The 20,660-nt window shown below is 45.4% G+C and overlaps 1 protein-coding gene across 1 annotated transcript; it reads right to left on the bottom strand.

Annotated features, from left to right (window-relative positions):
* Positions 1-1,808: 1,808 nt before the first annotated feature.
* TRIM45 (tripartite motif containing 45) lies at positions 1,809-12,118 on the bottom strand. Its single transcript, XM_017524181.2, has 6 exons — positions 11,066-12,118; positions 8,380-9,113; positions 7,007-7,136; positions 5,927-6,041; positions 3,729-3,855; positions 1,809-2,842 (listed from the first exon to the last, which is right to left on the bottom strand). The coding sequence occupies exons 1-6, from the start codon at positions 11,551-11,553 to the stop codon at positions 2,694-2,696; spliced, it is 1,743 nt and encodes a 580-aa protein (XP_017379670.1). The 5' UTR covers positions 11,554-12,118; the 3' UTR covers positions 1,809-2,693.
* Between the last annotated feature and the right edge of the window lie 8,542 nt (positions 12,119-20,660).

Genomic DNA, 20,660 nt, shown 5'->3' with positions numbered 1-20,660 from the left:
GCAATGTTCCTGGGAAGTAGTTATAGAATGGGATTTAGTATACAGAATAGAAGTTGGCTCTTGATAGGAATTTAGGTAGATGTGTACATGTGGTAGGAAGGCTAGGGAAATTCTCCTCTGAATCTGGAATATTCTTGGCAAGGTCATTAGTGCAGAGTAGAGGTGGGGTAGAAATTGGAGTTAGAGGGGAAAAAAGTATGAATTGTCTAGAAGCATGGGAAAATAAATGGACTGCGGAGATGTTTCGGGCTACTGAGCAATGCTAAGAGCCCACTGAAATTAGTGGTCATAAATTTAAAGTAAGACTAATCATGCTTTTGTTTTTTTGCAGGATCATTCAGTTAGGTTAGATGGAAGATTGGATCTAACCTGAGTTGGAGTTACACCAGGCAAGAATGACAGAGACTATGCAATAGAATGATTATAGTGATGGTCTGTAGAATCTAAGTTGGGAAGGATGAAGGGAAGGAACTGAGGTGGGTGAGGAACAACAGGAAGGTAGTAGAATCACTGCATTGTAGGTTCCAAGGAGGTAGAAGAATTAGTAGTCAGTGGGTGAGCTGGAAAGGTGGGAGGCTGTGGTTGCAGGATGCTTGAAATTGAGACTATGCAGAGGGTGTGGTTGGAATCAAGATCTAGGGTATGTAAGTAGGGGAAAAATAACATTGGGGAAATGGTCACTGAACTAAGAAATCTATGTAGACAATGAGTTATCCCAAGATTGATAAGGAGTTGTACCGGAGTCACAGCAAGCTTGATGCTATACTCTTCAAGGAATGAGGGGGGACGATTTGGGCTCAGTACATGGCCAAACCATGGAGGAATGGCAAGCTGTATATCTGAAAGGCATGCGCTTCAAGGCTGGCTGTTTTTAGAAAAAAAGTATGGCTAATGCTGTATAACAGGGTTTCTCAACAGCGGAACCACTGGCATTTTGAACTTCTTTATTTCAGGAAGCTGTCCTGAGCATTGTAAAATGACTAGTAGCATCACTGACCTTTACCGAAGAGATGTTAGTAGCACCTTGCCCCAGTAGTGGCAACTAAATATGTCTCTGAGAGAGACTTTGGCAGATGTCCTTTCGGGAGCAAAGTCACCCCTGGTTAAGAACCTCACATCTCGGCCTGGCACGGTGGCTCACGCCTGTAATCCCAGCACTTTGGGAGGCCAAGGTGGGTGGATCATGAAGTCAAGAGTTTGAGACCAGCCAGGCCAACCTGGTGAAACCCCATCTCTACTAAAAATACAAAAATTAGCCAGGTGTGGTGGCATGTGCCTATAATCCCAGCTTACTTTTAGGAGGCTGAGGCAGGAGAATTGCTTGAACCTGGGAGGCGGAGGTTGCGGTGAGCCAAGATTGCGCCACTACACTCCAGCCTGGGCCACAGAGCAAGACTCTGTCTCACAAAGAGAGTGAAAAAAAAAAAAAAAGAACCACTCATCTCAAAGCAGCATTGATAAGCTAAAAGGACATATACTTCTGGGCCAAGTGACAGAAGGATTGAGGAAGAGCAAATAGCTAATAATTTGAGAAGCTGACAGGGGCAGGAATGTGTTTAGAGAAGATCAGATTTGGGTTACAGAAAGAGGCTGAAGGGAATGTTTCCAGAAAAGGGTGAGAATAGAGAATATCTTAGTATTTATGGCTACAATGTAGCCCATGTCTGTCAGCCTCAAGGAGGAAATGTATTCCACCATGATCTGACAGTCATCATCTAATTATTTCATTTCCTTTGCCTGACCCAATTCACCATTCAAATGAGTCATCCACTTCTTAAGGGATCTTACAATGCAGATTTCAGTAATTATATTTAATACATGCCAAATTTTTTGCTATATAAGAAATCAAGTCTCAGAACAAAATATATAGAGTGAAGACCTTGGCAGGGCTGAGGCACCAGTGCAGTGTACATCCTCTCCTGAGAATTCTCTAGCAGCTAAGAAGGCACATTATGAGTGAAGGCACAGTAAGAGTCAAAACTTCTAGTTAACTTGTCAGGTATAGAGACAAAAGTGAAAACTACTCTAAAGAGTACTCTACTGAAAAACAGATGTGAGAGGCCTAAAGGTATCTAGATTTTTCTGGCATGAGTAGAACAGCAATAAATGTGTGAGGTTCTATTTCAACACCAATATGCCCTTGACCAAAGAGTAATCTTTCAGGCTTTGGGGGAGAAGACTGACATGGCGTAGAGAAGAAGGAGGGAGACACTCACCAAAACAAGACCACATTATCACAATCACAAAATATGTACCAGTAAATCCACCGAAAGTCCACCGCTAACAAAAAGTGGACAGGATGAAAGGAAGCTTTTAATCTCTAGAGGAAATAATAATGTGTAGCTCAGAGAAAAATGAAAAAGGTTATAATATATCAGAAAATAAGGAACTAAAGTATCCCATGACCCTTCAGTTCCAATGGAATAGATACCTCCATACTGTACAAAATGAAAAGGAGTGTCCTGTGGTAGAGAAAGAACGTTGCCAACCTACCTTTAACAGAAACGTAGAGGTGGTCTTTTGTGCTCAAGCATCCACAAGTACCATCAGTAACAAAAGCACTTGAACTCCAATGTAAGATAAGGCACTTTGTTTTTAATTTTATCAGTCTCTTTAGAATGAACGAAGCTCTGGGTCCTCTGGAAATCTGAAGTGGTGCTGACTGCAGCTTTAACAGGCTGAGCACAAACCCCTTAGAGCGCCACAGTCCTAAGTAGACTCCTCGGTGCGCTCTGCCCACCTGTCCACGTGCATTCAGACTTCTCATTAAACTTCCCGCAGCAGGACCAGTGGGGACGACCTGGGTGGCCTTTGTGTCCATGGCCACAGCCTAGGTACCCACCTGTATGGTACAAAGAGGAAAGGAAAAAAAATCGACTATTAGAGTGGAGTCCAGCAGTCACTATGGAAATTAGACCTCCTGAAAACATGCAGATTCCTGGGAGTGAAAATACCTAAGAAAATCTTGGCAACACGAACAAGCTATCTAACTGCTCTGCAGTCAGGAGGACGCTCAGAATTGATCACAGCAAACCAACTCATGTTAGCCAGAGTTCTAAGACTGCTGTAGTGATAACACTCACCACCTGAAGGAGGCAAACTAGTTTGCACATTAAATAAAATAAATTGGTTTTGACTTGAACTGTAAAATCCTTGAAATAAAGAAGGGTAGGTTGGTGAACATTAAAAAGTAGATCCTGAAGTGTTTATACAGAAGGATACAAAGCCTATATTATGGCCCATTATTAGAGTGAACACAATAGAATAATTATTTTAGAAAAGTATTAGATCCCTTACCTAAACTGACTCCACCCTTTCCCTGCCCCTAAAAGACCTAGACCTTGTTCAATTGGTTTAATCATCCACTCCCCAAGTCATGCCTCCTTTAGAATTTATTTAAGGTTTTAAAAGGAATAAGATGGGTCCACAGTTCTCACATTGCTCAGGCTGCTGGAAAGGGACAGACAAACTGAGAATCCAACAAAGAAGCACAGGGCTCACAGGAGCTGTACCAAAGCAGAACTCAGCTTTTATGCCTGCTATTTCCACTCAGAACAAGGAAGCTTTAAGTGAAACTTTTACAACAGTGGTGTCTCTACAATCATAGACTGTGCTTCTTGGAAGCAGAGCCTAAGTCCAAATGTCTAGTGGCTGTGTGGTAGGGGAGGGTCTGTCGCTGTATTTCCACTGCTGGCAGAAAGGCCCAGAGGGTAGTGCTTTCTCCTTACCTGGCATGGTGCCTCCACAGGCACAGCGAGCGGTTTTCTGGCCTCCACTGGAGCAGAAGGTGCAGCAGTGAAACACACCTGGGTGTGGGCGGTACTTTCTCCTCACGGTCACAGTGAATGGTGAGCCCTTCAGCGTTCAGACCAAGAGCAAAGAACAGCAACTTAGGAGTTACAGGATGTGCCGAGCATCGCTATGTGCTAAACAGAGTCAGGCACAGGGCCTGCGCTTTGAGGCACGATGACAGCAGGAGAGAAACATTAGAGGACAAGAACCCTGCTCAGCTGCAAGGGTGCAGATACAGATGCAGTGGAAGCATCACAGAGTCTACGCAGCCCTCCCACCATGCTTTTCACCACAGATGCTAATTACTCAACGGAGGTACTGATTTATTCCGTGTGGCTGAACCTGCTGAACACTGACAGGAGTCACACAGCACCTCCATTTTCAGTGGCATCTGTATTAGCTGCGGATTGTTGTGCAAGATGGCAGAAAAAGCAGAAGCCCATGCTACAGTAAGCATAAGCTTTTCTTAATGGATTCTGCCTCACTCTATCCTTGTGTGAAGTGTAAGTATCTAGGTCATTCAATACATCAGTAATCTCAGACTGACTTTTCTCTAGGATTCTCAATCTCAATTCTTAAGGAATCTCAGGGGTAATAAGTAGAATGTCGCAACCACAAAGATAGAACGTCCTGTGGTCCCTTCTCCAATTTCTCAGCCATGTGCCTCTTCTCCTCACATACCAAGCTAGCCTCTTTCTTTCCATCCTGGACGTGACTTATCTGTTTACTCACCCACTTATTCTGGGACTGTGAAGACATATGGAAAGGAGAAAGGTTAAATGTGTACAGCGAATAATTCTCAAATTAGTAACTCCCATCTGCCTCCTTTCCTTTAAGGATAACTTTCATTCTCTAATTTATATCCCATGTTAAACACAAAATATTTATTTTTTTTAAAGATGGGATCTCACTCTGTCTTCGGACTGGAGTGCCCTGGCACAACCATAACCCACTGCAGCCTTGAGCTCCTGGGCTTAGATGATTTTCCCCAAGTAGCTGGGATTACAGGTGCACATCATCATGCCCAATTTAAATATTTAATAAGTTGCAATGTGCCTGTCCTTATGTGAGAGCCACATAGTTGGAGAAACACAAAGCAGAGAGCCTAGCACCTTAGAAGTCTTTCAGATTTTAACTTTCCCATCTTAAAGAGTTTACAATCCAGTTAAAAAACAACTTGGCATTTCAAAGAAACAGGTTCAAATTCCTATTTTGCTACATTTCCCGTGCATTGTAGCAAGTTTGGTCTCTCAGTCTAATTGGACCATGATCCCTGTGCCTGAGTCGTTTTGAAGAAAATTGAAATAATGTATGTAAAAACGCATAGCCTGTCCCTGACATACCATAATTAGGTAAACAATAAATAGCCATTAAATATGAGTGTTCCTAAGTCCGTAAGTCATAAGCCTAACATATCATGATGCTGTATGGTATTTTCTTGTCCCCGTCAAGTGTTGGTTTCTGTGGAGGGAAACCTCTGACTATGACAGTGTCAGCGGAGAGATTCCGCTGGACCTGTGAGTGTCACCCAATTTTAAAAAACTCATAATCTCTAAAGCAGAAAGTGCTCTACTTGTTTATAGTAACCATGGTAACATAACTTGTTTGATATATTTGTTTGTTTATAGTAACCATAGTAACAGAAAAACCTCTATGTAAAACAGAGTAGAAAATGACATGGGCAGATGGTTAGGCAGATAGATCACTAGTTGGTTGTGAGGAGGGGGCATAACCCTCCCAGCTGTGTTCATGTCCAGTCTGGACAAAGCAGGAAAATCCTGAGCTAGATTATATTTTTTGAATATGCATGGTTGTCTGTTGGCAGATCACCTCCTGTGATCAAGACATCTTCTCCATATTAACAATCCTAAGAAACCAACTGGGAGAAGGATAAACTATAAGCATAACTGCCAGGAAGTGACGCAGAGATAGAGGGTTCTTATGGTCAACAGCATCCTCTAAGAAGAGGAGTAGCAAAATCTAGGCTGTTTCTGAAGTGAAGAAGAATACCAGGGAATTCTATTCAGTCTCTCTGTGTAGCTGATCCTATGTGAAATGTCTCCAGATCCTAAGACAATAGCACCCAGAGGACCAGGGTGAGGGGAGCTCAGGGAGGCAGGTGCACCAGTCTTACCTGTACATGCTGCTCCTTGACGCAGACCCACACAGTATAGATGCCAGGTTCCTTGGGGGTGTAGGAAATGTAGTATGTCCCATCCTTGTTATCCCGGACCATCGTTCTGACTGGGCTGAATGGAGGTAAGAGTCAAAAACCACCACTCACTCCCACAAGCCAGCTTCAGTCGCTACTATTTCAGAATGTAAACTACACCATTCCATTCAATATGAATGTTAAATAACCCCAAACAGGGTGCTTCCTTCATCTGCTTCACAAGTTAATTATACAACAGAAAGTAAACAGCATAGATTCCAATGTAGTCTGATATTCAGACAGATTCCTTGAATGTATTACTGTGTCCTTTTCAACAGGCTTCCGTTGAGCCCTCTTGCTCTGCTGTCCCTCCTCCATACTCCAATTCCAGAGAAATATAAACATGCTCCAGGCATAATTTAGTAGCAAAGGGAGGCTGAATTTTGAAAAGGGTACCATTCATCCTAACCATAGAAGATTTTTCAATCTATTCTAAAGCTTTAGATGAAAATCTGAGGGGCAGACCACAGCTTTGAGAGAGAACTGAATACAAAACCCACACAAGAAAACACATTTGGTCACATAACATTTCTTTCATAGCATTATGGGGAGGTAACATGTAACCACTGAGTTACACTCCAGTATCCTTTTTTTTTTTTTTTTTTTTTTTTTTTTTTGTTTTTTTTTTTTTTTTTTTTTTTGAGCTGGGATCTTGCTTTGTCGCCCAGGCTGGAGTGTAGCGGTGCAATCACGGCTCACTGCAACCTCGACCTCCTGGACTCAAGGGATCCTCCCATCTCAGCCTCCTGAATAGCTGGGATTATAAGTGCATGCCACTACGCCCAGCTAATTTTTTTTTAAATTTTGTAGAGACGAGGTCTCGCTATGTTGCTCAGGCTGGTCTTGAACTCTTGGGCTTAAGTGATCCTTCTGCCTCCACTTCCCAAAGTGCTGGGATTACAGGTGTGAGCCACCACGCCCAGCCCCAATATCTTAAAGGTCCTCATGTTTCCAGTTTCCTCACTGCCTGTTATCCATGACACCTAATCGTGTCATACAAACCTGTCTTTCTTGTCATTAGGGACAACGGCAACTTGAATGTTGTCTCCTCCCCTGCCCATGATTTCTCCTGCGGCATCCTTGCAAAGCAGGGTGAAAGAGGCTGTCTGCTTTTCCCGGGCTCTGTGGAGATCTGAAAAAGATAAACACTTGATCCTCACCTCAAATGCAAACTGCAGCAACTACATGTCCATCTTGCTTTTTCTCTTCAGAACAAAGGGTCGTGCTCTCCTGTTTACTGTAACCACCCTGGCTCCCTTTCTTTTCTCTCCCCTTCTGCCTCCCAGACTACACCTCTTGGGAGTCCTTCCTGGTGAGCCTGCTTCTCAGCTAGCAGCTGCTTTGGATCACAAAGGATCCTGGACCTTACCTTCAGTCCTAGGAGGCTTTGAAAATACTCAGGGCTGACCTAGGTATTTAAAGAAGAAAACCTTTAGACCCTGTAAGAGAGGCTAGTAACACCAAAACCACCCAGCCAGGCTCCGGCTCCTGCTGCGCTAGGCAGCGGTACAGCTGACCAGCCTCACGACCCTCCATCTTGTGAGATCCTCTGCAACTTGGTAGCTCATGCCAAGGTGCTGGGGGACATCCAGTAGCTACAGTCCCTACTCCAGCATTCAGATCAAACAGGGTTTCTTAACCTGGGGTTCATTAACTACTACAAGGTCTATGGAAAGGCTTATGAAGAGTCTAAAAATCTGGAATTGTATGTCCAAGTTACTGGGTGTTTCTGTAGGAGACAACATTCTCAAAGAGATTTATGACTTCCAAACAGTTAAGAATGCCTGTGTCAGAGTCGGATGATTCTAAGATACAATCTTCCTAACAGGACTGACTTTATGTTTAAATAACATGCTTCCACTAGAAAGGGAAACGCTGGTTAAAAGAAAGCATTTCCCCCCAATTAAATGAAACACCTACCATAGCCTTTTAAATGCCAGTAAGGTTGATGTGAACCAAAAGGGCTTAAAAGAAACCCACTTCAGAACTTGATCTGAGCCATCCAGGGCTGCCGTGCTCCTCTCTGAGCAGGCAGAATTTCATCTGGCCCTAGTGCTGCTGTTACCTCCAACGGGCACTGTCTGTTCTGCCATCTGATAGAAACAAAACATGATCTGTGCATTTCTTGGCTGTTACTACTTCTCTGAACTGGAAAAGGGTCAAGCCTCATTCCTGTATTGAGTATTAACTGTACCCTAACCAGAACAAATCAGAAAGAGCCAAGGTGGGGGTCACTGTCTTTTAGATCAGTTTAGCTCCCCACCTTTGGTAACCTGGTCAGTAGGGCGGGCTTCCTAGCAGAACGAGCCACCAATCTTTACACACCATCTCCCTGTCCACTATCCTCTCAGTGTCCATGGGAAATGCCTTCCTACCTTCTCCTTGTAGGACACATTTGGCTGGATCAACCTCTTTGGTATTAATGGTCCCATAAATCACATAGCCACGGCACTGGCCTGCTTTCTCCTGAGGACAGAAGCGTATCTTATCATTCACTCCAGGGCGGGTGCTATATTCAACTTTGTTCAGCTTCCTGAGCCGTTCTACTACCACCCCCTTGGTGATGAGGATCTCCAAGTCTGAGCCACTTGTCAGCAAGTGCTCGGTGAACTCCACTCCAGTCCGCATGTCTGCCAGTAACTGTTCCAGCTGGGCCTTCTGCAGCTGCAGGGAATTTTCCTTCTGGACCCGTATGTCTTCCAGCTGCTTCAGCAGCTTGTCCCGATGCTCCTCAATGGCCTTAATGTAGCCCTCTGAGAATGTCCGGACATCAGCTGCCACTACCTCCACTCGCTTCTGGAGGGCACTGTTCATTATCTTGATCTGAGCCAGGGCCTTCTCCAGGGCTTCCACGTGGGGCTGAGTACCTTTGAGGAGCTCCCGCACGGAGTCCCCATGCTTGTGGATGACATTGCTGGTGAAGTCATAGGGGTGTTCTCGATGCTCCCCCACCACGCAATCCCGGCACACGGGCCGGTCACAGAACTCACAGAATAGCCTCAGTTCCTCCGCAGGGTGAGCAGGACAGAGGATGGGCTTCCCAATCTGGCTGTAGCCTTTCAAGTCTTTTAGGTCCACCATGGTATGGTAAGTCGTTTTCTTCTGCCGCCTAGGGGCAAAGAGAGTCAATAACAGGAAATAAGGGAAGAATTCTAGTTGGGAATAGTTGGGCAGAGAGGTTTTAGGAGCACAGACTCTGAAGTTAAATTGTATTTCAGTTCCTTGCTCTAACCTCTAGTTGCATGATCCTCTCTGATTTCCGTTCCTCATCTGTACAGTGGGGACAAACCCTGCCTGAAAGGGCTGTTGTGTACCATAACGTGAACAGACCAGGGCTCTGGCTTGGTACATACCTTTGTAGAAGGTTGCAAGACTGCAACTGCATGCTAGAACTTTCCCCAAAGAGTTTAGACAAGAGCCACAGTCTGCTTCCTATGGTAAGCTGGCAGTGAGGGCATGGCAGAAAACTAGCACCAAACCATGCCAAGTAACACAGCAATCAAGTCCAAGCAATTAAAAAGCAGCTAGCTGGTCCTGACACAAATTCTCATCTAGCTTGCTTCCAAGATTTCTGTAAAGCATTTCTATTGTCCAGTACCTCTATTACCCAAATCAGCAGGCTAGAATTTTTTTCAAGAGACAGCATCAACATTATTAGAAGGCGGGAAACCGGCCAGGCACAGTGGCTCATAACTGTAAATCCCAACACTTTGGGAGGCTGAGATGGGTGAATCACCTGAGGTCAGGAGTTTGAGACCAGCCTAGCCAACATGGTGAAACCCCATCTCTACTAAAAATACAAAAAATTAGCCGTGAATGGTGGAACACACCTGTAATCCCAGCTACCTGGGAGGCTGAGGCAGGAGAATCACTTGATACCCGGGAGGCAGAGGTTGCAGTGAGCCGAGATTGCGTCTCTGCGCTCCAGCCTAGGCAACAAGAGTGAAACTCCATCTCAAAAAAAAAAAAAAAAAAAAAAGAAAGTGTGAAACCAATGGTTAGTAGAATCAAAGCTCTCTTTTTAATTCCTTTCCTGTAATAGCCCTCTAGAGATTCAGGGAAATCCCTAGGAAAACATGGTGACTGTTCAGAGTTCCTCCATTAGCATTATATCAATTGGAAGCTTTTATGCCTATTCTGGCTCCAGAAGAGTAGCTGCAGAGAAAATAGGGTCAGCTGGCTTGGCTGGCAGCAAGACAGTCGCAGGGACTATCACATAATTACAAGTTAAAAATAGAGTGAAGTCTACAAACTTGTTCTGTTAGTGTGGCCAGAAAACAAATGGATGTTAGAACCTGAAATCTATTTTAGGCTAACCTTAAAACTGTGGTCATTTTATATTTTCGTGTCCTAGGATGGGGTAAGGAAGGTAAGAAGGGACAAAAGTGATCCATCTGGCAACCTATTCACCAAATGCCATAAAAGACACAGTCTTCATTTCAATTAACAGCTACAAGCCCACCTCACCAAGCTCCAGAGTAAGGTACAAAGCAAAAGCTGAGGTCCAACCAAGCATCACCTATTCTATTCTATTCTCCTATTCTAGGAGGGTAGCATGGGTTAGTGGAATGTAGTCAAAATGATCTAGATTCAATACTCAGTTGTTACACACTTACCAACTATAGGACCCTGGCAAATCACATAACATTGCTGAGCCTCAGTTTCCACAATTAATAAATGGGGAACGGTGCCTGCTTTTCTGTAAGAGTTGCAAGATCAAACAAGATCAAGAGCAGGATCTATGCTATTACATTCATTCTCCTGTTTCTCCTGCACCCAGTTCACTACACGAATGACCGATGATTGAAAGAAACTGTAGCTGCACTTTGGAAATTGAAAAAGATTATGCAAACCTCTATTGCTATTGCTACAGGTACTATATAAGGCTGACCGGGTTAACTATTGTGCTGCAGTATGTGCTGCTGCATCCTTATATTGCTCTTTGACTTTCCGCGGTATTTGAGAAGGCTCTCCTTTTCATCTGCTCACCAAGGGATTTCTGTCGTGACACCTCTTTGTACTTCCTCTTAAGCTACACCTGGTGGAGTGTCCCATCTTTACCTATGAGCCTGGCAGCAGAAGTGGCAGAGATTGGCTTTGCAGGTCTGACACCTCTTCTCTACTTCCCTGTCGTTGCACAGGTCACACACCAGGCCCTGGCCTTCCCCACGCAGGCTCTCCAGCATCACATCATTCACGGCCAGGTGGTCTATGGTTAAAGCCTTCACTCCACCCATGGGCAGGTCCACCTGAGCATCACATACCGGACAGAGGATGCCGATCTGCGACTGCAGACTTCGTGGTTTGAGTTCCTGGAATATTGACCCCTCAGAGCTTGTGTCAGAGTCTCCCCCTCTGATGTCCACTACTGAGAAGGGCTCCAGCTGCTCCAGACACGTGGTGCAAACTGTATGCAAACAAGGCAAGAGCCTGGGGGCTTTGAAAAGCCCCATGCACAAGGGGCAGTGAGTCTTGCCCGAGTTCCCAAGTGCAGTCCCACCGGGGAGTTTGCTTACAAAGCCTAGCAGCGGCTTCCTGTTTTCTGACATACTCCCCACGTTTGTGACCAATATCAGAAAAGGCCCCGGGCACTTCTACGATGAAGTCGTAGGTGATTAAGCCCACCCAAAGAGAAAGTTTCCAGAACTCGAACAGAGACCATGGGGACTCCCTCGCTGACAAATAATAAGGCAGAGGGGAAGAAGCAGCTTCCTCAAAGGAACCACTCACGGATCTACTGAGGACGGCCCCCTCCTTTCCACTGCATACCATACCAGACACGCCCACGCCCTCCTCTACCCGCAAGCCCTCCCCGGACGCGCTTCCAGATCCAGGTCTCCAGCTAGTCCTGCTGCCAACAGTCACCCCTGCCCGTCTCGGTCCCTCCACTGCCACCCCCCTCCCGCGGCCCGCTCCACCGCGACCCACACGCGACGAGCGCCGCCCTTGCCCTCGCCCCCGCCCCCGCGCGATGAGGTAGGGGCGCTCCTGCTCCTTCCCTCTGCGAAGCGCCCCCACCGGCGTCCCAGCTGCGACCGCCTCCCCCGCGCCTGGGCCCGGGACGCCCGCGGGCTCTCGTCCCGCCTCGCACCAATCCCAGCCCGGTCTACTCCGGCGAGTCCAATCACCATCCGAGAGGGGCGGCCCTCGCCGCTCCGGGCCCTGCCGCCCTCCAGAGTGACGCCACTAAGCATCCAATAAGCTTTGGCGACGCCACATCTTCGCCAGTCCACTCCCGCGGGGGGCGGGCCTAACAAGGCCGTGGGCGGGGCGGCCGAAGGGCTCGGCGCGCGGCGGGAGGGACAGGCCAAGGCTGAGAGCGAGCGGCATAGTGTAGCCGGCGTCACTGTTTCACAGGGACTGTCCCTCTATCTCCGTGGTGACCAGAGAGGCCTCAGGACCACTCTGACTTGCCGCAGGGACGGCCCTCTTCTCCCCTCGAACGGGTCCCGCGAACGCAGACTGGGCCCTCCCATTGGTGGATGGCACTGTCAGTTGGCCCGGCGCTGGCCGTGGGAGACGTTCTTCTGGCTCTCCAGGCCTCGGCCGCCCGGGGGCGTCAGACGTTTCTCCTCCGCGCTGGTGTGAGGCCGTGAGTCTCCCCTTCGTCCTCCGGAGATTCTTGCAGCTCACAGGTCCCCCAGGCCTAGCGTGCGGGGTACAAGCACTCCCGCGGCTCCCTGGCTTCGGGTGTTTTCCCGGGGTGAGGGCATGTCAGGCTCGCGCTGCGGGGGCTGGTTCGGGAGACCGTGGAGCCGAGGTCTCAAATTTCAATTCCAGCCGGCCCGGGGAGCGCCACCCTCCTTGCCTGGGCTCGGGAAGGCTTTATTTCTCTGCCCGGGAAGAATGAATGTTTGTCAACCAGGACTCCATAGTTCTGTGTAACAGAAACGAGCTGAACAAATTGGACCCCCTGTTTTTACCAGTCAATCACGGAGGGCCCATGCTTAGTCACAATGGGACAGTGGATGGTGGCAATGAGGGACAAGCGCTTTGTGGGCTCAAAGCTAATTGGGAAGATGAGCACGTCCCACCCCTTTAACTGGAATTACACGGCCGCCTTCTCTGTACTTACCAGGAGTCTCCTGATTCTCCAAAATCCCAAAAATGGTAACTCCCTTCCCCTCCACCTGTTCTTATCTGCAGTCGTGTCAGCGTGCCCACTGGGCCCTCACTGCTTTCTTCGTTCATGACCTTCCCTGCTTAATTTGGACCCAGTGGGCGGCTGTTCCACTGATGCCTTCATTACCCGGTTCGTGCTCTAGGCATGCTATCTGGAGCCTAAGCTTTTAAAAATATAGAACCTGAAAAAAAAAAAAAAGTTAACCCCAAAATATTAAAAAAAAAAAATCTGTAAAATATAAAAATGAAATGTTTGGCCATTTCCAAAATAGAACACGCCAATGAGTCAAATGCCACTTTTATGTAAATTTTGCATGTAATTTCCAGGTGTAAGCATATCCCCAAAGATTTTAAAATAATCCTTACCTAGATTTTTTTCAGCCTCTTGTTCTTCTTGCATCTACTCTCACTCAGAATCTGCGTCCTCCACTCCAGTAGGCTGGAGGAAATCACAGAAACGGTGTGGACGTAGGTTTGCTACATATTCTTGCTTTCAGCTTCACCTTTCCCCTCGCTGCTGCTTGGCTGTGCTTTACTTCATCTCTTGCTCATGCTGCATCACATTTCTTGTGGTAGTTTCAAGCTTCTCTTGTTTGAGAAGTGCTTTATAATTTATACGTGCAGTATCTCATTTAGCAGTATCTCATTTAACCTTTAACAATTTTGTAAGGAAATGGCCTCAACGAGATCTTGCCAGCCCTTGGATGACCAGCCCAAGTTAGCATATCTGGAACTTGAACACAGTCTTATGATGCCATGTCTGAGATTATATCCCAGCTACCTCTACCTTTCCTTTTTTTTTTTTGAGAGAGAGTTTTGTTCTTATTGCCCAGGCTGGAATCCAGTGCGCGGTGGCAGGATCTCGGCTCACTGCTGCCTCTGCCTCCAGGGTTTAAGGGTTCAAGCAACTTGTTTGTCTCAGCCTCCTGAGTAGCTGGGATTACAGGCATGTGCCACCACGCTTGGCAATTTTTTTGTATTTAGTAGAGACGGATTTTCACCATGTTGGCCGGGCTACTCTCAAACTCTTGACCTCAGGTGATCTGCCCGCTTCGGCCTCCCACAGTGCTGGGATTACAGGCATGAGCCACTGCGTCTGGCCACCTCTACCATTCCTTTCTCAGTTTCTTAAGAACTGCCTCACCTTTCTACTTGAAAAATCCAGATTCTTCACACCTCCTCTCATGCGTCTCCTAATTGCCATTCATTAGTGCCAAGATGAGTTTCTCAAGATCTTTGTTTTTTTATCCCAACCTCTCCTGCTTCCTGAAAACCTTACTCCTGTTTCAGTCAGTCCGTTTTTCTGCAGAGAGTTCTGATGAAGTCCTAAAAGGGGAAGCAAATCGTCATTTGACCCAGCCCCCCTTCAACGTATGAATCTTGGTGGTTCTCACCACCCTGTGTCTCAAACGAGTGGTCTCACCGTCCGCTTTTATCATCGTCTTTTTATAACCATCCCCACCCGTTTACTCCTCCCCTCCTTCCTAATGAGACTTCCTTGTAGATCCTGAGCGACCGTATGGTTGGCCTTCTCTTAACAGGCAGTTCTTAGTATTTACAGTTGTTTTGTGCTTCCTTACCCTTAAAACTTGCCTCCTCCTAGACTTGTGAAATATTCCACCCTCCTAGCCTTCTGTCTCTTGGGTTGCCTCTCTACCCTCCATAGTCACTAGCTCCTCTTCCTCCTTTTTGTCTTCTACCTTTGCCTCTGCATCTCTGCTGCGGATGATTCCCAGGCCCACACTTCCAGTACTGATGTCTCCCGGACCTTTTGTCATCGATTTCTAAATCTAAACTCAAATGTGTTCCTATCACCAAGCCCCACATAGCTTAAACTCCATCGAACTTTGCTCACTGAACTGCACCCTGAATTTTCCGATTTGATTCCCTCCAGAGTATCGTCATTCTCCTTTCCCTCCTGCATGAAACCTTACAGTGCTGCTGGCCTCCTTTCTCTTTTTCCATATCCAGGCAGACACCAACTTCTTTCCATCCCCACTGCCAACACCTCACTGCATACACGTTTTAAGATGGTATAGCTCTTTATCACCCTCACCTCAGGTTTCACAAAATAGTGTCTGAATTATCCCTGCCCTTTATTTTTTAAATTGATCTACACAGTTCTTCCGAATTAATTGTAAAAATATACAAAAATATGGTACAAGTCAGTTTTCGTTCTAAAACCTTCAGTAGCTCCACATTTTTGTAGGATAATATCTGGATTACTCAATAGATACGTGTAGATGAGCAAGTTTTCTTGCTTTTCTCGTTTTCTAGTTATTCACTTTTTTAGTTATTCCCTAAACATTGCCAAATACATTTCTTAGTCTTTGCCAATTTGTCAGCAACATTCTCCTTCCTTTATTATGTAAACCTACCCTTCCCTTCTGTGTAAGGCCTGCTTCACACTACCCCCTTGAAGCTTTCTCTTATTTCAAGGTTCCATATTCAAGCCTAATAGCTGCTTTGCCTAGATAACTCACTTTGCAGTTTGTGCTACCTTCTAGTATTGTTTTCATTTATTATGTGTGTATATCTATGTGTGTGTATATATTTGCATAAGTGTTTATATTTCCACACTATATGTATATCACATACGTACACATATACTCTGTCTTTGTTAAGATGAAAAACCTTGGCAACCTACCCACAGTAGTCATTTAATAAAGACCTGGTATTGATGAAGGAGAGAATGCTGGTCTCAGATAATGGGAGGACAAACAGGGCCACATTCAACCAAGAGTTTTATGGACAGTGCAGACCATAGGTGGTATGGGGTGACATCATAGGGTGAGAGAGGGTTTGCTAAGGATGCTCCTTTCTCAGAATTAGTTCGGTGTCTTGTTCCATGCTCCTACATTGCTTCATCTGTCTGGGGTACCCAGATAGCAAATAGGTCAAGGAAAGTGCAAAAGCCATGGGATTAGAGGAGCAGGACCAACGAAAGTGACCAGGGCTTATCAAAGTCTCTGAAGAGTTTCAGCCCATCCCTGTTGCCGAAGACAGGAAGATACTGAAGGCAAAAAAGCCAGGAAGGGAGGATGATCTATCAGGAAATCAGGCAAGTCTGGTTTGGGCACTGCGCTCGATCAGTACCACCAGACATTGAGTGAATATATGAAAAGGGACCAGAAAGCTCTGTCAGACTTATCTTTCACCATTCCATCTCTGTCACCATTCTTTCTTCTTTCCTTCAAGTGAAGGAGACTCCTTTCTCCTGAGACCTGTGCTCTGAAATTCAGCCCTGCCTGCCTCCTCTGTCTCTTCTGTCTTAATCTTCTTTCTGATGGATCTTTCTTTTCACTCACGCCCATGCTTCAGTCTGTCCTTCTACCCTATTCCCCTCGGTAGCTCCCGATTTCTCTCTGCTCCTTTATAGCCAAGCTGCTGGAAAAGAATGGTCTACATTTGCTTCTCTAATTCTTCCCCTTGCATTTCACTCCTAAACACAATGCGATCGGGCATTTGCTCTCACAGTTCCCCTGAACTTGCCTTTGCCAAAGTCACCAATAACTTCCTACTTGGCAAATCCATTTGATACTTTCCAGTTTTTAACTAACTGGATTAACTGTAGTGTTTGACACTGACAGTTTCTTTTGTTTGTTTGTTTGTTTGAGACAGGGTCTCACTCTGTTGCTCATGCTGTAGTGCAGTGGTGTGATCACAGCTCACTGCAGCCTCAATCTCCTGGACTCAGGTGATCCTCCTACCTTAGCCTCCCAAGTAGCTGGGACTATAGGTGTGTGCTACTATGCCCAGCTAATATTTTTATTTTTGTAGAGATGAGGTCTCACCATGTTGCTTAGGCTAGTCTCGAAATCCTGGGCTCAAGTGACCCTCCAGCCTTGGCCTCCCAAAGTGCTGGGATTAGCCTCCATGCCTGATCTGACACTGACAACTTTCTTCTTGAAACTTTCTTCTTCTTCAGTTGCCATATGCTATTCTTGATTTTTCTTCTACTTCCTGCTGCTCTGACCTCTTCTCTTTTTCGCTATAGGGCACTGCTTCTTCCATTGGCTCTGAAACGTTGCCAGTTCCCAAGGTCCTTAGCTCTCCCTCTTTTCTTTTTTCTTTTTTTTTTTTTATTTTGAGATGGAGTTTTTCTCTTGTTGCCCAGGCTGGAGTGCAATGGTGTGATCTCGGCTCGCTGCAACCTCTGCCTCCCAGGTTCAAGCAATTCTCCTGCCTCAGCTTACCAAGTAGCTGGGATTACAGGCATGTGCCACCACGCCCAGTTAATTTTGTATTTGTAGCAGAGATGGGGTTTTCACTATGTTGGTCAGGATGGTCTCAAACTCCTGACCTCAGGTGATCCACTCATCTGGGAGGCCGAGATTATAGGCCTGAGCCACTAGGCCTGGCTTCTTTTCCTCCTCCTTTCTTTTCCTCTTCCTCCTCCTCTTCCTCCTTCTTCTTCCTCTTCCTCCTCCTCATTTTTCTTCTTCTCTCCTCCTCCTCCTCCTTCTTCTTCTTCCTCTTCTTTCCTTTTTAACCTTTTCATCCTCCCTTGATCAAGGTGGGTTTTGGAGGTGATTTATAAGGCATGAGCCCACTTGTTGCATGGGGGCTCTTTGCACTGTATTATTACCTCCATCATACCTCTGAATTCATTCCCTTTTTCCAGTTCATTGTCTAAAATCCTGTTTGCGATCTTTCTGCAATTCCAGTTTGATCATGATGCTCTTTGGTAGCTCTTCTGTGCCTTTGTTTTTTCATCCAGTATCCTCTGAGTACCTGGAAGATGATTTTCTCAAATGTCTTCACAGCTTACTCCCTACTAACATAATAAACTCTTTGACAGCAAGGACTTTTGACTATGTGCCAGGCACCAGAGATGTATTGCTAAAAAAGCAAAAATTCCTGCTCTCATGGAACTTCTCTTCTGGCAGGGGAAAGCAGCCAATAAACAATAAATAGGTAGGGCATGATGGCTCATGCCTGTAATCCCAGCACTCTGGGAGGCTGAGACAGGCGGATCGCTTGAGGTCACTGGCCAACATGTGACCATTTTGTCTCTACTAAATATACAAAAATTAGCTGGTCGTGTTGGTGTACATCTGTAATCCCAGCAACTCAGGAGGCTGAGGCACGAGAATCGCCTGAGCCTGGGAGGTGGAGGTTGCAGCGAGATGAGATCATACTACTGTACTCCAGCCTGGATGACAGAGTGAGATGCTGTCTCAAAAAACAAAAAAGCCGATAAATATAATAACCACAGAAACTATATAGTGTGTTAGAATGTGAGAATACCATGGAGAAAAATTAAGCAGAGTAAGGAGCATCCAGTGCAGGTGAGGGTGTTGCAATATCATTGGAGTGGTCAGGATAAGTATCACTGAGACGGTGATATTTGAGCAAATACTTGAAGGTGAAGGAGTGAGCCATGGGGAAAAGGTAGTTCAGATGAGGGAAGAGTTCGTGCTGGCTGAGAGAGGAATGTGCCTACTCGTGTTCAAGCAATAGTGAGGAGGCCAGTGTGACAAAATCAGAATGAACTTGGGGGAGAGGAATAGGAGGTGCCTTCAGGATAAAACTCCATATGTCTTAGAGTGACATACATAATCTCATATATATATATATATGGCTTCTCATGACCCTGCCTCTGCCAGCCCAGTCAACCTCATTTCTTGCACTGCCCCATGCAAACCCAAGCATGCAAATTGGGCTTCAGCCTCCTTCTGTGATTATACAAGCTACTACTTATTCTGCTTCAGACACTCTGCCCACCCTTCTTTGCCTAATGAATTCCAGCCCATTCCTCAAAGCTCAATTTAGACATCAGCTGCTCTAGGCAGCCTTCATTCACCAAGTCTTCATTAGTGTCCCTCTGTGTACCACCCATGGTACTCTGTGATGACCTCTATCAAGTCTTTAACATTCTGCACTTCGATTTTCTACTGATTGTCTGATTCTGCCCTCTGCTCTCACTGTTTCCCTCCTCTTCCACACTGGGAACCTTTAAGGACAAGGGACCATGTCCTGTTTCTGCACCCTTAATACTTGGGCACAGTGTCTGAAACTTCATATGGTTTAATAAATGTTTGGTAAGTGAATAAATGGCCAAGATTCGTATTTCATTTCTAAGAAATTGATCATTAGGACAGATGACTGGAAAATTTCAGACAGATCATTTTTGTCTTCTGATTTTCTTTTTCTTTTTCTATTTATTTATTTATTTATTTATTTTGAGACAGAGTCTTACTCTGTCACCCAGGCTGGAGTGTAGTGGCACGATCTCAGCTCACTGCAACCTCCGCTTCCCGGGTTCAAGCAATTCTCCTGCCTCAGCCTCCTGAATAGCTGGGATTACAAGCATATGCCACCGCATCCGGCTAATTTTTTTGTAATCTTTAGTAGAGACGGGGTTTCACCATCTTGGCCAGGCTAGTCTTGAACTCCTGTCCTCCTGATCCACCTACCTCGGCCTCCCAAAGTGCTGGGATTACAAGCGTGAGCCACCATGACTGGTCGATTTTCTTTTTTAAAAGTGCCTAATTCCTAAAACACAGAATCTTTAGTGCCATCTAGTGGAAACAGCGCAATAAAAAACGCTGTACTATAAATAAAACTCAAGTCTCCTGTTCTATTTATTTTGAAGCAAGACAGACAGAGAAGGGAGGACTAGATGCATAGACTCCCGTGCACACTGCATGCTGGGCATTTTTATTTTTATCTGAAAGTTCACTGTACCTGAAATGACTCTAGTTGTGAAATCTAACAAGTATAAATAGTCCCTTATCACCGATATTTTGTGAAAATGGGCAACTCTTCAACTTTGACAAGGTAAGAGGTAAACAGCTAGAATAATGTGAGCTTTGAAGCTCTACGTGTGTAACTACTTTTAGGTCAAACGAAGTACACAAGATGTCAGATCCACTATTAACGACTATCCTTTTAGAAAAAATTCTGTGTTGTTTTATCCAAGACAGATTCCTTAGCTCTTCTCAATTGGCTCCTAGGTGTCTGATTAATTGTTTTTCATGACGCCAAACAATCTAGTTGATGTAGTCAGGAAGCTGCACCCAATCTTAGTTGGCCTGGTATAAATATAAGTGGTTCTTAGACTATTCATACTTTATTCAACTGTTTCTCTTAACTCCCTTTTTTCTGTTTATTACATAATAGAGCTCTCTATTAATGCTATTTGAAATACATGTTTTAAAAATTATCTGCTACATTATATTGACGTATTTTATTTTTTAAATGTGGATAAATGTGATTATATTCTTTTTACATAAATTTATCTTTCAGATAAAATGTTCATAAATAAAATGAGTAACAATAGTAAGAAAATGGCACATTTTAGAGTTTGGATTTCATGCTGCATTTGGCAGTAGTGCTTGTGATTACAATTAGTACAGTGCTCAAGCCAGGCGTCGTGGCTCATGCCTGTAATCTCAGCACTTTGGGAGGCTGAAGTGGGCGGATCACATGAGGTTGGGAGTTCAAGACCAGCCTGGCCAACATGGTGAAACCCCGTCTCTACTAAAATTACAAAAAATCAGCTGGGCATGGTGGTAGGCACCTATAGTCC

This window comes from Cebus imitator, unplaced genomic scaffold (assembly GCF_001604975.1).
Source record: "Cebus imitator isolate Cc_AM_T3 unplaced genomic scaffold, Cebus_imitator-1.0 Scaffold32, whole genome shotgun sequence".
Classification (NCBI taxonomy): Eukaryota; Metazoa; Chordata; class Mammalia; order Primates; family Cebidae; genus Cebus; species Cebus imitator.
The sequence above is the reverse complement of the archived record's forward strand: the minus strand, read 5'-3'. Positions and strand labels throughout refer to the sequence as shown.

Coding starts and splice junctions, on each gene's coding strand:
- TRIM45 (XM_017524181.2), bottom strand. CDS start 11,553: ATGTCAGAAAACAGGAAGCCGCTGCTAGGCTTTGTAAGCAAACTCCCC. Junction 6,042..7,006: donor CCTAATGACAAGAAAGACAG/GTTTGTATGACA, acceptor ACCTCCATTCAG/CCCAGTCAGAACGATGGTCC. Junction 3,856..5,926: donor TCAAGGAGCAGCATGTACAG/GTAAGACTGGTG, acceptor TGAACGCTGAAG/GGCTCACCATTCACTGTGAC.